The sequence below is a fragment of the Rhinoderma darwinii genome, chromosome 9 (genome assembly GCF_050947455.1).
Source record: "Rhinoderma darwinii isolate aRhiDar2 chromosome 9, aRhiDar2.hap1, whole genome shotgun sequence".
NCBI lineage: Eukaryota > Metazoa > Chordata > Amphibia > Anura > Rhinodermatidae > Rhinoderma > Rhinoderma darwinii.
Window position 1 is genome coordinate 58,443,914 of NC_134695.1, and position 19,357 is coordinate 58,463,270.

General features: G+C 42.1%; 1 protein-coding gene across 1 annotated transcript in view; it reads left to right on the top strand.

Annotated features, from left to right (window-relative positions):
• HIPK3 (homeodomain interacting protein kinase 3) overlaps positions 1 to 19,108 on the top strand; it is an 87,096-nt gene extending 67,988 nt beyond the window's left edge. Inside the window, exons 6-16 of the mRNA XM_075837776.1 lie at positions 877 to 1,061; positions 4,536 to 4,695; positions 10,082 to 10,196; positions 10,678 to 10,799; positions 10,901 to 11,028; positions 13,073 to 13,234; positions 13,371 to 13,664; positions 13,805 to 13,945; positions 15,241 to 15,476; positions 16,093 to 16,220; positions 16,920 to 19,108. Of these exons, the coding sequence (XP_075693891.1) occupies positions 877 to 1,061; positions 4,536 to 4,695; positions 10,082 to 10,196; positions 10,678 to 10,799; positions 10,901 to 11,028; positions 13,073 to 13,234; positions 13,371 to 13,664; positions 13,805 to 13,945; positions 15,241 to 15,476; positions 16,093 to 16,220; positions 16,920 to 17,378 (2,130 nt within the window). The 3' untranslated portion in view covers positions 17,379 to 19,108. The remainder of the gene's footprint in view (positions 1 to 876; positions 1,062 to 4,535; positions 4,696 to 10,081; positions 10,197 to 10,677; positions 10,800 to 10,900; positions 11,029 to 13,072; positions 13,235 to 13,370; positions 13,665 to 13,804; positions 13,946 to 15,240; positions 15,477 to 16,092; positions 16,221 to 16,919) is intronic.
• The last annotated feature ends 249 nt before the right edge of the window (positions 19,109 to 19,357 follow it).

Sequence of the window (19,357 nt, forward strand, 5' to 3'; positions counted from 1 at the left end):
CACGCTTCTGGCCGGAAATATATTTGTAACGTATTTTGATTCTTTAAGTGTGTATTGTTTCCCCCCTCTTTACATTACTGTGCTGTGTTCTCTGCTGTAGATCAAGAGACCGGTTTTGCATTTTGCGGCAGCGCAATGGAAAATAATCGATGTATATACCATCGGTCTGTTCGTTTTTTGATGCATAAAGAAATTTTTGATGTAATCGCTTCTGGAAAAAATAAATTGATAAATACCAAAAGTATATACTATATAGTGCTGTCCTTTTCTGAGAGTCTCCTGTATGTCACAACCAAGGATTTCCTCGCTTAAGACCATTAAAAAAAAAGAATAAAAAGTTACGCAGTGAGCCTTGTGGATCACAAATCATTACACCTGTGTGCGCGAACAAAAATTGGGTCACGTATAAGAGGCTAGGCCTGTTTTACGGTCTATCCCACCTGTTCAAATACAAGACCCTCATTGGCTTCAGAACTGAAATGGAGCCTTGGTGGCCTGTCGTGACCCCATTCTTCCATTTGGTCAGCCACGATATATATAGTCTTTTCAATCTATTACTTTGTACAACTTTTATTTATCAATTATACCAAGGCCTCCCTGTCCTTTCCAAAACTTGGAATCTTCTGGTCCTCTATGTTAATAGTGACCCCTAAGAATGGGATATCAATCTTGTAAAAATGCCCCAACACCTTACAAAAACTGGGGTAATCGTCCACGATACCAAAAAGTGCCAAAATCTTGACCATGGCTGGATTGTGAAGGGGGGTGGGGATACATTAATGAAGTTGTGTCCCCCGTGACTATTGATATTGCAACGTTTTTGGACCTTTTTGTCTAATTTGAAGGCATTGACTGACGTCCGTTCTTTCGTCACAGGTGAACATGGTGATGGATCTGGACGGTAGTGACTTAGCGGCGGAGAAAGCAGATAGGAGAGAATTTGTGAGCCTGTTGAAGAAAATGTTGTTGATCGATGCTGATGCGAGGATCAGTCCGGCTGACTCCCTTAGCCACTCCTTTGTTACCATGAAGCACCTCCTCGATTTTCCCCACAGCAACCAGTAAGTCACTTACCAGCACATCCGGCTGAATATCTTTCACCTTTCATTTCTGAGCGGCAACGTAAATCCCAGACAGGCCAGTATTGTCATTTATTGCTCACACGCAGGACCCCGGCCAACAAACCATTTACTGCCATAGAAGACACTGAAGCACCACAGCTGGTGAACTGCACACTTTGTATAGTGCTAATAAGATTTCTCTGTAAATGTCTAATCTTCTGTTTTATAGAATTAAAATAGCCCTCTCCGTCTTCTCTCACAAATGGGGATTAGTCCCGCGGTGTCCAGAGTGTGTCAGAGATTTAAAGGGCGATATGGTCAGAGGTTTAGGCATTCATCCCGATGTTTGGTGGATACTCAGACAAGCCGGACCTGTTGCTACAGTTCTCTATATGTACATTTATGTGTCATTTATATGGCACTCTGCTGAACTGATACTTATTTGATGTCCCTATGAATTTCATTATTTTTAGTGACGTACTTAACATACCTTATATATTATCAAATAGTTTACTTAGGTTTTGTGGCAATACCTCATAGACTTAAAGGGGTTGTCCACTACCGGACATCCAGATCCCGCACTGATCAGCTGCTCCGGCTGCCTCCGGGCATCAGACTTCCATGCCGGATGCAGTTGATTCCGGCCACAGACTAGCTGCCGAGCTTCAGTACTATTCAAGTGAATAGGAGCAGAGCTGCAGTTCTGCAGCGCGGCCACTATGCTATGTACGAAGCCAACTGCTTCCGGCTTCGTACACTGCATATGGTGCAATAACATCAGGTGCCTGGAGGCAGCCGGAGCAGCTGATCGTTCCGGGTGTCAGACCCCTACCGATCGTATACTGTTGACCTATGAGGTGGATAGGTCATCAGTTGTCCGGAAGTGGACAACCCCTTTAAGGAACGCCCGGGGGACAACAAAGTAAATTAAGTCCTTTAACCCGCAATGTAGCCAATTTTAGTTTTTTTCATTGTCTTTTGTTTTCCGTTTCCTGGTGCATTATACGATACATTAAAAACTACAATGCGTCCCACAAAAAACAAGCTCTTCTATGGCTAAATTTAAAAAAGATGCTCTGCATGGGGACTCCACAACTTCTGCCCACGTCTTTGTCACTGTCCATATATGGACAATGACGTCACAGCAGTACTGGAGTCCCCAGGTAGAGCGTCAGCTGATGCTTTGCTCGGGGACTCCGGCGATAGGAAACCCCTGAATTGACCAAATATGGACGTCGGGAGCAGTGCTGGCTGATACTCTGCTCGGGACTCAAGCAATTGGCAATGTGACAACCCCTTATGGTCATGTTCACAAAAAAGCACATGAAGCAAGAGCTCAGTCACGTGGGGCCGTGTCGGAGCGTCATCATTATTAGAAAAGCTCCAGCACTTCCTGAATAATTCATAAGGTTTGAACCGCACCATTTAGCACAGAATTTTGAATTAAAGTATATTAGTAAGTTACTTAGTTTCACATAAATATATTATTGCAATGCAATTTTTGGTCCCCGGATAACCCCTTTAAGAACTTGATTCATCCTTTTCTTAGTTTTATCTCTTTCTAAGAAAGCTGGTTGACAGCCGATTAAAATACCATTACAGCTCCAATCCGTCTGCCTGGTTCTGCTGCAACATTTGCTCCAATGTCGTTCCACATCTAAGGTGGTTTGTTGGGGACACTAAGAAAGTTTGTATGCCGGCCTCTGTGGGAGCTGTAATGGCAGCCAAATCGATTGTAACTACATTTTCTTTCAAATTTGATAGAACAGTATTAGAAAAACATGACTGCTTACTTCCAAAAACAGTGCCACACCTGTCCACAGGTTGTATGTAGTATTGCAACTCCGCTCTGTTCATATCAATGTAGCTGAGCTGCAATTCCGGACACAAACCATGAACAGGTGGGGCTTTATGTCTGAAAGAAAGCAGCCATGTATCTCTTTAAAGGGGTTTTCCCATAAACAATAATTATCACTTATCCACAGCATAGGTGATAAATATTTGTTCAGTCGGGGTCCGACCGCTGGGACCGGAACCGATCACGAGAACGGACTTACTTTGCCGTTCCTAGCAGCCCCATAAAAGTGAATGGTGCGGTGGCCGAGCATATGCACTACCGGCTCTATTCCTATGGGGCTCCCAGGAATGGCGAAGTAAACCCGTTCTAGTGATCAGTGGGGGTACCAGCGGTTGCACCCTGACCAATCAGATATTTATGGGAAAACCACTTTAAGTAACAAATGTGTTATTAGGAAACAGACGCGGTGCAGATTGTGTACAGATATGTCGATGGATGGGATATGTTCATAGCGCAATGTATCTCAGCCATATCAACTGGTTCCATCTATAAGTGACACACAAATCGATAATCCCCTTCAACTTCAGTCGTGGTTCCCAACGAATCTTGCGGAAATAAATTCTAGGTCAGAACAGGTTTCCAAATGTGAGCCGCATATTTGCGGTTACTCGAGTCCTGTAGATATCTCACCATAGAGCCCAGCTTAGAAAATGCTGTGATATTGGAGGCCTCTCTACATTACCGGTCTGTGAGCTTCGTACATCGCACGCATGGGTGTAGGAACCTCCCGAAAGAAAGTGCAGGAGAGGTAGTAGCTGAACACTGGAAACTCGCGGTCATTGATGCTTTACCCAAATCTGTTCTCCGTCACAGACCGTTATCCCCTCTGCTATAAAGAAAGCCAGGACTTACATAATATGCCAGTTGGAGCATATACCCCCAGATATGACATGGAAAATATGACTGCGATGAAATATTTACAAAAGTGTTGGCGCACAGTAACATTCTTAAATAGGTCAAAGCTGAACTATAGATTAAACCAACCAGACAGATGGCAGCACTGAGATTTATTGCTATTGAACATGCTCAGATTCTATAATATGACACCGTGCTCATGTTACCTAATTCAGAGCAGCGAATTCCCCACATCCTGTTTACTGCGATAATTGGCGGTGGACGTATAGAACTGTATGTCTTGTGACTGCATCCAAAAATACGTCATGGGCTCCGTGCAATGGAGGAAGCTGCTCACATGCTTTATGGGTGAAAGGGACATTACATTGCCATCACATTGGAAGAGACGGTGATTTCTACATCACATTACAGTGCCTGGTATGAAGCTTACACCTCCCAGTGGCGCTTTACAGACTCTGAACAAGCAGGGGATACATAGAGATTGGAGCTCCGAACCAGAAGATTTGTGAGTGCCTCAGAATTCACAATTTATCCGGCTATAATACAAGGGGTAAATCAAGATCAGTGCAAGGTTAATAAAGCAATAGGTTTGCCAATTTACTCAGACGTAGACGGTAAAATGGGGGTCATGGGTAACCTACTCCAACAATAGAAACTTGTATAACAGGAAGGTTTTGGTGATTGGCTGTATTCATGTTAATGTTTGGATTAATCATATTTATCGTGAAGACAAACTAAAATGATATTTCTTCTCTTTTCAGTGTGAAATCGTGTTTCCATATCATAGATGTTTGCAAGTCTCGTCCCAACCATTGTGACGCAGCTAATCGCAATAAAGCATCAGTCATGAGACCTGTTGCCTCAGCCAATGCAGCGAACCTTTCCGCTGGTTTCACCAAAATTGGCAATGTCAGGAGTCAGGTGTGTGGTTAACTCCTGCTTGAATGTTCATTAAGGGGGCAGTCGCACGTGGCGTATTTACCTCGTATTACCGCAGCGTAAAAAATATGCCACGTGTCACTGCTCCCTTATACCGGTAAGGCCTCACGCACGCTTCCATCACCATTTTAACGGCCGTTTCTCACGGATCTGTGTGTCCGTTATGGTATCCGCGTGGTTTCCGTGTGTACACCGTGTCCGTTCAGTATTTCCGTTTCAAACGGAGTTTGGCTTCCGTGTTTCCGTTAAAAAAACGGAAAGTATTGACCTTTATTTGAACTTGTCACATGTCCCAGTCTGTGAACTTTGCCACACCCTGCCATTGCTAGGGCAACAGATCCGTCAAAAATGGATGGCACACGGAAGTATTCCGTGTGCTATCCATTTTTTTGACAGACCCATTGACTTCTATGGGCCCCACGGTCACGGAATCACTGACCAAAGTAGGACATGCTCTACATATAACGGAACAACGGATCTGTCAAAATAACGGAAGTGTGCATGGGCCCATTGAAATGAATGGTTTCAGGGTGCGATCAGTGACAAAAACGGATCTCACCCTGAAGGAAAAAACGGAAGTGGGCACGAGGCCTTAGAGATTTATATAGGTCTGATCTGTTCCACTGAAAATTGCTGAGTGCTTTCTGCATTGTTCTATTCAGACACAACATATTTTGCGTGTCATTAATTAAAGGGTGGTACCCCAGTGACGGGTTTCCTTCAACTAGTAAAATTAAGCCATAGCCATTGTTTTTTCTTGTTCAGCTTGTGACGTCATTTACTGTCTTGTAAACATACGAACAGTGCGCCATCTTGTGGCTGGATAGCACTTTGCATGTTCGTTTTAGCAAAACAAAGGATGTGCAAGCATTGTCAAGTGAGTTTTGAGGTATCCCCCCTATGCCAGTGTTTCTCAACTACAGGCGGTAACTACACCCCACCAACAGGTCACGTGTACCGGATTTCCACTGGACATATAATTTTGGACACTGAATTGCCAAAGGTGTTCCCTCTATGGGATATCCTTAAAGTATAACCTATTGGGAGTATTTATATAAGGACTCAAGTTTGCAGTGAAATGGCTTTAAATTTTTATTTTTCAATCCACTTATTTTATAAACGTTTTCGGCCCACATCAGATAATTCTATACAAAAGAAAATATAATAGTACAACAACATCCATATTATCAGGTGAAAATACAGGTCGGCATAATATGGGAACTATCTAGGCCAAATGAGGATCGAGTAAATTAAGGTAAATATCACCATAGTACGTTCGTCATAGTCTTGCTATATAGTATGTGCATAATGCTTAAGTTCTATACAATTGTATTATACTGACCATAATAACTCCTCTACATCCTCACTATATCAAGAGTAATGACCAAAATAAATTCTCTCAAAATTCACGAAGTGAAAATCCATACTAATATACATGTTCTAGTCTCCATCCGAGACTCAAACAATAGAGAAACTTACGATGGATGTCCCACAATCTATGCTGCAAAGGGAAAAACCTCTGACCGGATTGCTCGGGAACAAAGTATACAAAACGAGCATGTAAGACTGTATCGCTCTCATACACAACATCCGTTGCTGTAGTAAATGGCAAGTGTTTGCAGCGTGTACTTAAGGATATTTCACCTCACATGATCCATGACGTCGCTGACACGCAGCGTCATGACGTGGACCCATCGTGATCATCCAAGGCGAGGCATGGATAGATATGAGACGACGGGCCTGGTAGGTCACATGATGAAACAAAATATAAATACGTGGCTGACCATAACACCCTTAGTACAACAAGAAGGCAAAATTAATGACGTACCTGATGATGTGGGCATCCTCCCAGGTTTATTGTAAGCAAGTCCTTAGTGTGCCTGTTTGATATATGAGAAAGGCATAAGAGGATAACATATGTATCATACAAAATATTTATAATCAATCCGTTAATCCATCAGAATGATTGTTATATGAGTTGCGAACTCGGTTCTGTGAACTGCAGCTCCTACAGACACCATTCAGATAAAGCTACGTAGATCAAACTCTATTTAAACCTATGGGTTCGAAAGACTGCATTGTATGGATCCAGAAGTCTTCTCTCAATTCTAATTTCTTCCTGTGGTCGCCACCTCTCCTAGGAACAGATACTTGTTCCAATACTTTAATTTTAATTGGGATACATTATGACCCAATTTATGAAAATGCTGAGGCAATGGTAACAACAAGTTTTTACATCTGATAGTTGATTTATGTTGTGAAATGCGGTCCCGTATATGCTGGGTGGTCTCCCCAACCATACACGAGACCGCAATGACATTTCACAACATAAACCGCGTAAGAGGAATCACGTGTAAAGTAACCCTTAATGGGACACCCTTTCCCTGATAGTGGATGAAGCACCTTATCTCCCTTTATAACATTTGTGAATTGTGCACAATGCAGTGCCCATTTTTGGGGATTTTGAGAATTGTTGGCGAGACATCCGTTTTGGAGCCCTCATCTGCTCGTACCAATTTGTCTCGTAAGTTTTGAGGACGTCAAAAGCAAGGTTAGAAGGGGTGTCTAAAGGCTTCTACTGTGTTTAACCCTTCTGTAAAATGTTGGCAAATCATGTATTTTATAAGCAAAAGGATGAAAAGAGTGAACGAAGGGTATCCTCACATTGCTCTTTGTGAATCTGATATCGCTGGGGCGCCTACATTCTTCTAAAACCTTCTGTGGATATCCTCTGGATCCAAATCTATCATGAATTTCCTCAAAAAGTAACATTTTAGTGTCATTAGCCGTAACTATACGGTCAATGCGTTGAGATTGCGAGATAGGAAGAGATTTCTTAGTGGCTGTAGGATGACCGCTCTTAAAATTTAACAAATTATTTCTATCTGTTGGTTTCACAAATAAATCTATAGAGCGAAACCCATTTTCATCCTTAATGACAGTTGTATCTAAGAAATCTATTTTGAATGCGTCATAGTGTACTGTGAACTGTGTCTCCGGCCAGATGCTATTAAGGTGAGTATGAAAGGCAAGGAAGGAGTCCAAAGAGCCCCCCATATGCAAAAAACATCATCGATATATCTCTTCCAGACCAACGAATGAGTTTGAACCAACTTCTTAGGATAAATGTAATCCTCTTCAAAATTGGCTATATAGCAATTTGCATATGGGGAGGCACATTGGACCCCATTGCCGTACTTTATTTGTAAGAAAAAAAGAATCCTGAAACTGAAAATCGTTCTTCAGAATGAGGGACAATATATCCATCGAGAAGTTAATCACCTGGGTATCATAGTTGGACTTTTGAAGTATCTTTCTAACTGCCAACTGGCCCTTATCGTGCTGTATTGAAGTATACAGACTATTAAAGCCCCAAGATACCAATAAGGCTTCCTTTGGTATCCTTGCAAATCTCTTGTAAATTATGTAAAAAGGACTCTTGTGTCTAATAGAAAAAATTGTTACACCTTTGGTGAAGAAGACGACTTCATTCCTAACATAATGGACAGGGGTGACAGTATGGCATTTATGAATCTTGGGAAGCACGTAAAAGATTGGGGTGATGGGTTTGGTATTTATCAGAAAATCATGCATTTTATTATCGATCACGTGCTGTCCAAGATACGTGTCCAATAATGTTCTAATTTTAGTAGCAATATATTCTGTATTGGATTTTTAGAAAATTGTTTATACACCTTCAAATCGCTCAACTGTGACTTGATCTCCTCTAGATAGTCACGTCTGTCCATAACGACTATTGCTCCGCCTGTGTCAGCCAGTTTTACAATAATTTCCTTGTCCTGTATTAAAGCATGTAGGGCCTTTTGGTCTAAGTTAGAAAAATTAGAGGTACAATGTGTAACTGACCTTTCTCTATTTCACCCCTTAAAGAATTAACATCTCTTTGAACTAAAGAAATAAAGGTCTCCAAAGCTGGAGCCCCCTTAGTGGGGACAAAATTGCTCTTAGTTCTAAGACCCACATTATGTAAACATAGTAGTGGTTGTGTAACACAGCTCGGGGGAAGTGTTTCAGGGACCTGCGGTTCTGCAAAAGTAGGCTTTCAATCGTAGATTTCTAGACAGCGTCTGTAAATCCATGTCTAATTGGAATGTGTCATACTTATATGTAGGGCAATATGAAAGACCCTTTTGTAAATAAAAGTAATTGAGATTAAGCTGGACTCAAACTTTTAGATGAAATGTTCATTACTAATGTGGAGTCTCTACCTGAGAACGAGAGGTCATGTTGAGACGGCTGGTTCCTAAAAACACTGTCCCCCTCTTCTCGTGATCTTTACCTTTAATTTACTCGATCCTCATTTTGCTTCGATAGTTCCCATATTATACCGACCTGTATTTTCGCCTGATAATATGGATGTTGTTGTACTATTATATTTTGTTTTGTATAGAATTATCTGATGAAGGCCTACATGGGCCGAAAACATTTATATAATAAGTGGACTGCAAAATAAATTTCACCGCAAACTTGAGTGCCGAGTCCTTATATATTTACTGATATGGAGTGGAATCCTACTCGAGCACCACCGTATACCAGAGTGCCGTACATTCCCTAGCTATTGGGAGTATTGTCATGTAGCCATTTCTCTTCTAAAAGCGTGCCCTCTTTCTGTCAATCCGCTGATTGCCGCAGATCCAGCTCGTATCGCCATAGGAAGTTCAGTTTTCCCACGCACTTCCCCTGCTATTTAAATAACTGGCCAACATTAAAGGGGCTGTCCAACGAAAAGAAAAACGATTTATTATTTTGCTTTTCTGAAATGAAGAAATTTTCCAATATACTTTTATTTTTAAAACCTACACAGATCACAGGTTTTCAGTCCCCGTCGCGTGGACCCAGAAGTTCAGAGCGGCCGTCCTCTTGTGGTGACGCTTCGACAGAGGCTTTGGGGGGAGGAGCTTCCCCCTCCTCTCTGTGTCGATGATGAAAGTGCTGGCTGCCCGGCTCCATTCATCTGCTAAGCAGAGGCTCCCCCCTCACCGACACATCGATAGGAGGAGGAGAGCTCCTTCCCCCGGAGCCTGTGTTGATGCGTCGCAGCAAAAACGGCAGCAATGAACCTCCGGGTCTACGCGGCGGAGACTGAAAACCTCTGATAAGTCACAGGTTTGAAGAAACAAGTATAGTGGAAAGTCACTTCATTTCAGAAAAACAAAATAATAAATTGGTTTTTCTTTTAGTCAGACAACCTCCTTAATACATGGAGTGGACGGATTTGTCAGAGCAAGAGCCCCCCCTCTTCCTTCCCATTCTAGAGTTGAGAAACATTAGGATCCTTTCACTTGTTTACTGCAGATATTATCTTGTATTTTGAGTTATTGAATAAAATTTAATTTATGTATTTCAGGCTTTAACAACTTCAGTTATACACCATGGGATTCCAGTGCAGGCAGGAACTGCTCCATTTGGTTGTAATGATGCTTTTCAGCAGACCCTGATACTTTGCCCAACAACCATACAAGGTATATTATCAACTATTCGGTTATTAAAGGGGTTTTCCTATGAAGGACATTTGACATATCCACAGGATATGTCACAAATGTCAAATAGATGCGGGTCCCACCTCTGGGACCCCCACCTATCTCTAGAACGGGGCCCCCCTAAACCCTGTTCTAACTTTTTGTGCTCACGCTGACTCCCGGCCACTTCCTGATTACATGGTCGCGAGTTACGGAAGCAGCATATCTCCGCGAGTTACGCTGTTTCCGTAACTCCCGACCATCCAATCAGGAAGTGGCCGGGAGTCAGCGTGGGCACAAAAACCTGGAACGAGGTTTAGGAGGAAATGTCCTAAATGTCCTTCATGGGATAACACCTTTACATCCACACAAAACTAGTTTCTTACATGTATCCCTTGCACTTGTTTATGCTTTTAGTTACATTTTATGTTTCTTGTAGACCTGTTTTTTTTTTGGTTTAACTGATTGCCATTGTTTCTTGCAGGAATCCCACCAAATCACGGCAAACACACAAGTTATTCTGTGAGAGTAGATAATGCTTTACCTTTAGTTACACAGGCTCCGGCCATTCAGCCCCTCCAGATACGACCAGGTGTCCTCTCCCAGGTGAGTTTTTATTGTAAAAGGCTTTATAAATAAAAAAGTAATATTTTTTTTCTATGCTGCTGAAATTATTAACGTTCTATTTCTGACTGTTACCCTTTCAGCACACATGGTCGAATGGAACACAGCCAATATTGATTCCCGCCTGGCAACAGATGACAACTGTGGCGCCAACTGCAACAACACTCACCTCTGATACCATGGCTGGACCACAGAGACTGGGAGACTGGGGGTTAGTTAAAAATGTGGCCTAAGCAACCTGTTTAGCCGCCCATATTATTACCAGTATTCTTTGTTTTTGAGCTTCTTTTTAGGTTATTGGTAGGTGTATGAGCAACTTTTGATGTTCCAGCCACAACTTTATCTGCCAAGGTGTCATATAGGTTGTATGCAAAATGTAAAGATGTTTAAGGGCTACATTGCTGTAGTCCTTAACACCTTACCGAAGTATACTTGTATCATAGCTGGGTCGGGGGGGAGTAAGGTGCGGGCTGTGTCCGCTCCATTGTACGCGGGTGTCTGCTGTATGATGCAGCCAACACTTCACTGTAACAAGCGAATCCCGCTCATATAACCCCTTAGATGCTGCATTTTTTTATGTACAAAAAAAAATATTACAAATTATTCAATTTTCCCTCTAAAGCACTGTTAAAAAATAAATTAAAATATAAACATAACTGGAATAGCCGTGTCCATAAAAGTCTGAACTATTACAATATAACACTATTTAACCCACACGGTGACTGCAGTAAAAAAGACCAAACATTTAACCGCCAGACTCCCTATTTCTTGGTCGCCTCATCTCCCGCAAAAGTTCAATAAAAAGTGTTCAAGAAACTCGCATTTACCCCAAAATGGGACCAAGAGAAACGACAGCTCGCCCCGCAAAACAACACAAAAAACCTCGTACCGCTCAATCGATGGAAAAATAAAAGTTATGGCTCAGAATGTGGCGACACAAAACAAATTTTATTTTTAACTATTCGTTTTTACCTTATAAAAGTGGTAAAACATAAAAAATATCAATTTGGTATCTCTGTAACTGTATTGACCCGCAGAATAAAGTGAACATGCCATTTTTACCGCATGGGGAACGCCATAAAATGAAATCCCCCCCCCCCCAAAAAAAAGAATTAATGAATCGCTGTTTTTTTCCCCCATTCCACCTCACAAAGAATTTTTGTCCAGTTGACTAGTACATTATATGGTACAATAAATGATGCCATGAAAAACTACAACTTGTCCCGCGAAACACAAGCCCTCATACGGCAATATCGATGGAATAATAAAAAAAAGTTGTGGCTTTTGGAAGGTGGGGAGGAAAAGGTGAAAATTGTAATCTAAAAAATGTCTGTGGCGGGAAGGGGTTAAATCACTTTTATATTGTTCACTGCACTATGTAAATGGCTACCAACTTTTATAATTGGTCATTAGTTTTCTTGATCACATCTGCAGTGGATTCACTGATACTTTACTGGAAACAAGAAGTCAATGGCTGGCCCAATTATGGAGTGGTTGGCTGGCTGGCCCAATTATGGAGTGGTTGGCTGGCTGGCCCAATTATGGAGTGGTTGGCTGGCTGGCCCAATTATGGAGTGGTTGGCTGGCTGGCCCAATTATGGAGTGGTTGGCTGGCTGGCCCAATTATGGAGTGGTTGGCTGGCTGGCCCAATTATGGAGTGGTTGGCTGGCTGGCCCAATTATGGAGTGGTTGGCTGGCTGGCCCAATTATGGAGTGGTTGGCTGGCTGGCCCAATTATGGAGTGGTTGGCTGGCTGGCCCAATTATGGAGTGGTTGGCTGGCTGGCCCAATTATGGAGTGGTTGGCTGGCTGGCCCAATTATGGAGTGGTTGGCTGGCTGGCCCAATCATGGAGTGGTTGGCTGGCTGGCCCAATCATGGAGTGGTTGGCTGGCTGGCCCAATTATGGAGTGGTTGGCTGGCTGGCCCAATTATGGAGTGGTTGGCTGGCTGGCCCAATTATGGAGTGGTTGGCTGGCCCAATTATGGAGTGGTTGGCTGGCCCAATTATGGAGTGGTTGGCTGGCCCAATTATGGAGTGGTTGGCTAGCTCAATTATGTTCACTGTGTGGCATGAAGATGTCTAGTCTATAATGATGTCACGTGACTCTGACAGAGATGGGACGTCCCTATGAACAACGTGTCATCACAGAAGAACGTAAACGGGATCTAAGGGGGGGGGGTACTGGAGACTTGAAGGGATCTGGCAGCTCTTTGAGCATAGTTTTAATTTTCTTATGTTTTATTTCTTGCAGGAAAATGATTCAGCATGGAAACCATTACAGTTCCATGATTCTGCAGCCTCTCCTAACCAACCAAATGGCGCTGTCAGCCCCTCAGCCTATCACTTTAGGCATTGCACATGTGGTGTGGCCTCAGCCTGCTGCTAAAAAAAGGAATAAAATCTGTCAAAACAGGTAAAGTCTCCATCCGGACGAGAACAGCCCTGATTGTGAATGAAATGTGTATATCCCGGTGATACAAGTACTTTCTTATAACCGGATACTGATCTTTTATCAGACGTTCTGCTAAGCTCTCGGTTTCTCGTTGTAGGAGTAACACAATACCGGATGCCGGTGTCCACAGTAAAGCACTTACCTCTCCAAAGATATCAAACAGCGCAAAGACCACGGTGTCTGAAAGTTGTGCGTTACCGCAGGACAATCAGAACTTGGAGGAGCAGGCGGAAGAGTCTTGTAAGGAGTCTGAGAAGCCGGCCCCAGTTGTGTCAAGTCAACAAAGGCAAGAGATTGTCATCGCTGATTCCCCGAGCCCCACAGCAAGTGTCATTACAATAAGCAGTGACACGGATGAAGAGGATTCGGCACAGACTCACTCACTGAGAGCGTACGTATTCCAGTTTTGAAAACCATTGAAATAAAAAAATACTTTGGACTTAAATTGTGTTTGTGAAGAAATAGAATTAGTTTATCGAGCCCTGTGGATTTGTAGTCATGTGGATTTAACGCATCTTATTTATTACCTAGATGTAAAGGCAGCCTGGACTGCGAGGCCTGTCAGAGTACTCTGAATATTGATCGTGTCTGTTCCTTGAGTAGTCCAGACAGCACGCTGAGCACCAGCTCTTCAGGACAGTCCAGCCCCTCTCCCTGCAAACGACCCAACAGGTAATCTATGAACTCCGTATCCAATCGCATATAAATACGACATCATATATGACACTTCTGCTGCTAGAAATCTGTATTCAGTATACAAGTCCTTACAACAAATGCTCTACTGACTCCATGATTAGACTGATAGGTGCCAACATCTCCCTCCCAGAGCCAGACTGTAACATTGGGGTTCCCACAGTGCAGATTTCGCATGCGTTTTTTTTTTTTAGCCAAAACCAGGAACGGAACCTAAACCGCAGAAATACATCGAGAAAATTTGCCTTATAGGTCTCCTCTCCTGGATCCAATTCTGGTTTTGGCTAAAAAAAACTGCATGCAAAATCTGCACTGTGTGAACCCAACCTAAGTGCTATATATTTTGTCTGGTATCAAACTGAAAAGGACATTTGGAATGATCTCTCTCATTCTGTCCTCAACATGGCTGAGAAGACGCCTAACAATGGTGATTGGCTGAGAGCAGCTGATAAATATGAGACTTTGCAATATAACTTATTAGTTTAAAAATGCCTAAATATCCACTTATGAGCCACTTCTCTCCCTCCCCCTGCCTCCTGCAGTGATTATTCTGTAAGTACTGCCTTAAAGGTATTTTGTTTTTCCCCCCTTTTTGGACATTTTATAGCATATTTACAGGTGTGGGACACTTATGGCATATCCTATCTCTATGACGGTGCCCTCTGAACCCCCACTATTTGTCAGGCTCCCGCTGCTCCCCATCTGATGAGGTGGTCGGGTGCAACAGCTGAGCTTGCGGAGCTACGCTGTTTTGGGATTTCCTATAGTAACGAATGGGAGTGACAGAAACGCGTAGCACAGCGAACTACGTGGTTTCAGGAACTCGGCAGCTACAGAAACACTAGCTCACCGTGCTACTTAGTTTCCGTAACGCCTATTTATTTTTATGGGAGTTACGGAAACGGTGTAGCTCAGCCAGCTCGGCCGTATCCGTGCTCCTGACCACCTCGTCAGACAGTGGCCAGGGTGCAGCGGTAGCAGGACAAGGGTCAGAAGACCCCGTTCTAGAGATAGGAGCGGGTACCAGAGATAGGAGCCGCATCTATCTGATGTTTATGGCATATGGCAGATTATAAAAGTAAGTTAGATGGGGATCCAACCACTGGAACCCCCACCGATGCCAAGAATGAGGTGTCTGTGTTTTTGGCTAGAGGGCAGGGTGAACATGCGCTGTCCCTCTCCACAGCTCTGAATGGGAGCCTTAGAAATAACCAAATAGGTTGTGGAATAATTTCTTAAATGTGTATTTATAACTTGTGTCCTTACTTTTGCAGCATGTCTGACGATGAGCCGGAGAGCGGCTGTGACACTGTAGATGGATCCCCAAGCTCTGATTCATCTGGGCATGAGAGCCCATTTGTTAAAAGCAGCTTTGTAACGGATACCAACCAGAATGCAGAAAAACGGGCGACGGAGAAAGTTGAAAGTAAACCAGCAGTGCGCACGTTAGTGGTCCCACCTATCAGGATTGAAAACCGCAAGTTCAATTCCCATCGAGCTACCAACAAAGGTAAATCACTTCACCTTGACCTCACTCCAAGGTACTTGAAAATCAGACATGACTATTGAGTATTAAGATGAGCCTTACGTCGGCACACAGTCCTTGTGTCCTTGTGACTCCATACTACAGAGCCGCAGGTACTTCTCTGTATTCGCTCTGAGGCATACAGTACAGTATAGCCCCATGTAAGTAAGTGCCGGACCTTCAAGGGTGTTTGATATACAATATAATTGCTGCCTTTTTTGTACGTACAGGCTACATTTAGTGCAGTGCTTTTCAAACATTGGTAAGTCCTCCCAAGTTGTTGATGAGGCCTGGGCTGGTGAAGCAGTTGTGGCAGAAGTGATCATACATGGCACAAAAGGTTCTTGATACATTTTTAATTTTTGCATGGCTTTAGACCCATGACAGTGATCCAGTAAAAAAAGGTTGAGAAGCCTTAATTTAGTTTATTTGGTCATTTGGATTTCTGGTTCCAGGGCTGTTACGGATGCTGCGCAGGTACAGTGTCCCCCACTTTTTCGTACAAACACACAAAAAAAATGGGTATACATAGAATTATTAGGGATTGCCAAACTATCTTTAGGTTCGTGCATCAGGGTTTGAACTTGATTCTGTTTTCCAGATGTGGCTTGCCATCCCTTAATAAAAGGACGTTCAGCCCCAGGGAGAAAAAACCATCCCGCAGGCCTTGGGAATCGCCAGCAGAAACTTACATCAGCATTCCAGCACCAGCCCCTGAGCTTCAGTCAGGTAAGTGGGTTCTGTCTTACAGTCCAAGCAAAAAAGTACAGTGTGGCGTTTTCTTCCTATAGGTCATGGGATTGCTTTAATACATAAAAAACTCTTGCCTTACATCAGCAGAATGCGAAACGTTCCTCCCAGAGCCTATATGTTGGAATCGTTGAAGTGCAGTTTGCTGATGCACAGTACATTCCCCCAGCTTAGGCCTAATGCACACCCCGTGGTTTCTTTGCCCGTGTGCGATCTACAATTTTTGGCAAGCGACGCCAGGGAATTTAAGAGAATCTAGCTCCTGAGTGATCATGTGACCTACAGAAGCGGTTGGGACAAAGTAATTACATAAATTGCAAGTTTGCATTTTATTTATTTTTTCGGATCCGTGAATTGTGATGAGACATGGATTCACTACGTAAGTTTTTGTGCGGACACGTGGACCGCAAATACAGAAGACCATGGATCCGAATTATTACGGTCGTGTGCGTTAGGCCTTGAAAGCTGAGAGATTTGGACTGCACACTGCGGCATGGGGGGGAGCCGGCCCTCGTGTCTTATAAGAACATTGCTTTGGTCACTAAATTTAATTTTTTGGTCTCCTATTTAATGTCTTCCTCATTATTTCTGTACTGATTTAAGAGAAATGTATTCACTAGATCGACTTCTATTCTCCATAACAAATTGCATAATAAAATTATAACCCCTTTTTGACAGATGCAACATTTTGGAACGGGACATCAAGAATGGAATGGAAACTACGGGCACAGGAGACCGCAGGCGTTTATCGCACCCACTGTGGCCAGTCATCATTTCACCCTTCAGCATGGAAGCCCAAATCACAGCGCTGTGCATGCTCATCTTGGTGGACAGCCGGCTATCCTTTCATATCCACCCTCTGCTCCGCTTAACACAGCAGCACCCGTGGCCCACCTCCTGGCCTCACCATGTACCTCAAGACCCATTTTACAACATCCGGCTTACAATCTCTCTCATCCCGGCGGCATCGTTCATCAGGTCGCGGTGGGCATCAACCACAGGCTTTTACCTTCGCCCACTATCCACCAAACACAATACAAACCGATGTTCCCATCCCACTCGTTCATCGCTGCCTCTCCGGCCTACGCAGGATTTCCCATGAGCCCTACGAAACTCAACCAGTATCCGTACATGTGAGAACTCGAGAAACCTGCAAATGAAGCTCAAAGATTCAAACATTTGGTTTGAAGCGGAATGAATTAAACAAATAAACACACATGGCTTTTGATAATTAAGAAAAAATCAAAAATTAAACGGCCATGGCACAAGAAAAAAATATTTTTTGAATCATGTAGACTTGGGTGCAATTTAAAACAATCTTGAGCTTTAAAAAAAAAAAAGATAAAAATTCACTTTTAATGTGTTTTGCACATTTGGTATAAATCGTCTCTGGTCCTGTTCTCTTCTATAGTAACTCTTAGACAGGTGACTTACAGGTGTAGAAATTCACTTTTCTCTCCTGCTATTTTTTTATACAATTGCCTTCTTCTAACTAGTGCAAGACACGTCTTTGGGAAAGCCATTCAGCGTACAGGTTTAGCGCAACAAATGCACATAATGTCAATAGTCGCGTGTACGTTGTTTCCGTTCTCGTATGTCTTGGTGTTTCAGTGTCGGGTCACATGGCTACTGAGTTGATGTTCACACTGCATGTGTCTTTTGCATGGGCAGAAGAGAAAAAAAAAAAGTTGCCTAGACCTTGCTATTCAATGTCGTCGTCCTAATAATCCGCTGCATTGTAAACTGTTCCCACACATAGTGCCTTAAATATTTGAGGTTGTTAATGTTATTACTTAATATATTAATGTCAATTTCAGCACTTAAACTTCAAATCTGCTGATTATATAAATATCTATTTTTTTCGAATAACTTGAGTATTTGCTCAATCTTAGGGGTTTGTTCATTTGTTTTTGTTTTGGTTGTGTGCTATGATTTTAGGTTTAGGTGTTTTACTTACCAACGGAACGGCATGTATTTCTTTAAAAAAAAAAATTTAATCTGTGTTGCTGTAGATTTTAGTGTCTGTTTTTAATTTTTCAATTTTTTCAATTTTTTTTCGGGATGATATAGATATTTAGCAAGCGTCACGTAGCCTGAAACGCTTTTTTAAGATTTGTTTTTTCCTCTTGGATGTAACGCTGGCTGCACGTTTTTTTCGGTAATCACACAGTCGACGGAAACTGCAATATTGTCTAAGTGTGGATTCTTCATTTTTACTGTCACTGCGTTTGTCCAATTGGCTGGATTTTTTTTTCTAGTATCTATTTACCGGTGTAGTAAGGCATGAGTCCTGGTCAGGTTTACGGGAAAATTAACATTTTGACCTTTTTTTTTCGGTCTTGGCTGAGGCTGCAGCATTTTGCTGGGCAATGTCTTGCAGGCGCTTCCAGCACTGAAGGGGTTAACACTACAGCATCACGTTGGACAAACCGCATAGTATTCGATATATTGTATCAAGAAATATTTAGTATAGGAGTTTGATAAGATATGAGGTTTTTCACGTTTTTTGTTTTTTTTTTTGTTTTTCGTGTGTGCAATTTTAGCTTTCGTTTTATGCATGTGTCCGTTTTTAAAGCCTCATTTTACGTTTATATTATATTTTTATTTTTTTCGGGTTTTTTTTTCTTCCGAGTGGTGACTGCTTATTTAATACATTCCGTCAGGGACATGAAATGATGTGCATATATTACAATATTTTATTTTTGACATTTTATTTTCCAGTTTCTAAATTGTGCTTCGTCCATATCAAGTTAATTTATCCAGCACCAAAGACTTTGGAAATCATCCATTTCTTAAAATGAAATGTTAAAAAATAATAAAAAATCAAATAAAAAAATAAGATATATATATATAAATATATTATATATATAATAAATGGTAGCTAAATTTTTTTTTTATTTTTTTTTGCATAGACCTAAATTATACTGTAGTATAGTGGTGGGCTTTAAAAAAAAAAAAAAATGGTATTAAGACTAATGTTTTAAGCTTTGAGCAAGTAATAATTCTATCATTTATCTTGAATGTATAATAGATGAGCTGCTATATATAACAGACGCCACTTTTGATAGCTGTGAACTTTTAGCTTCATATCCCGTTTTTACATAGTCGCCTTACTT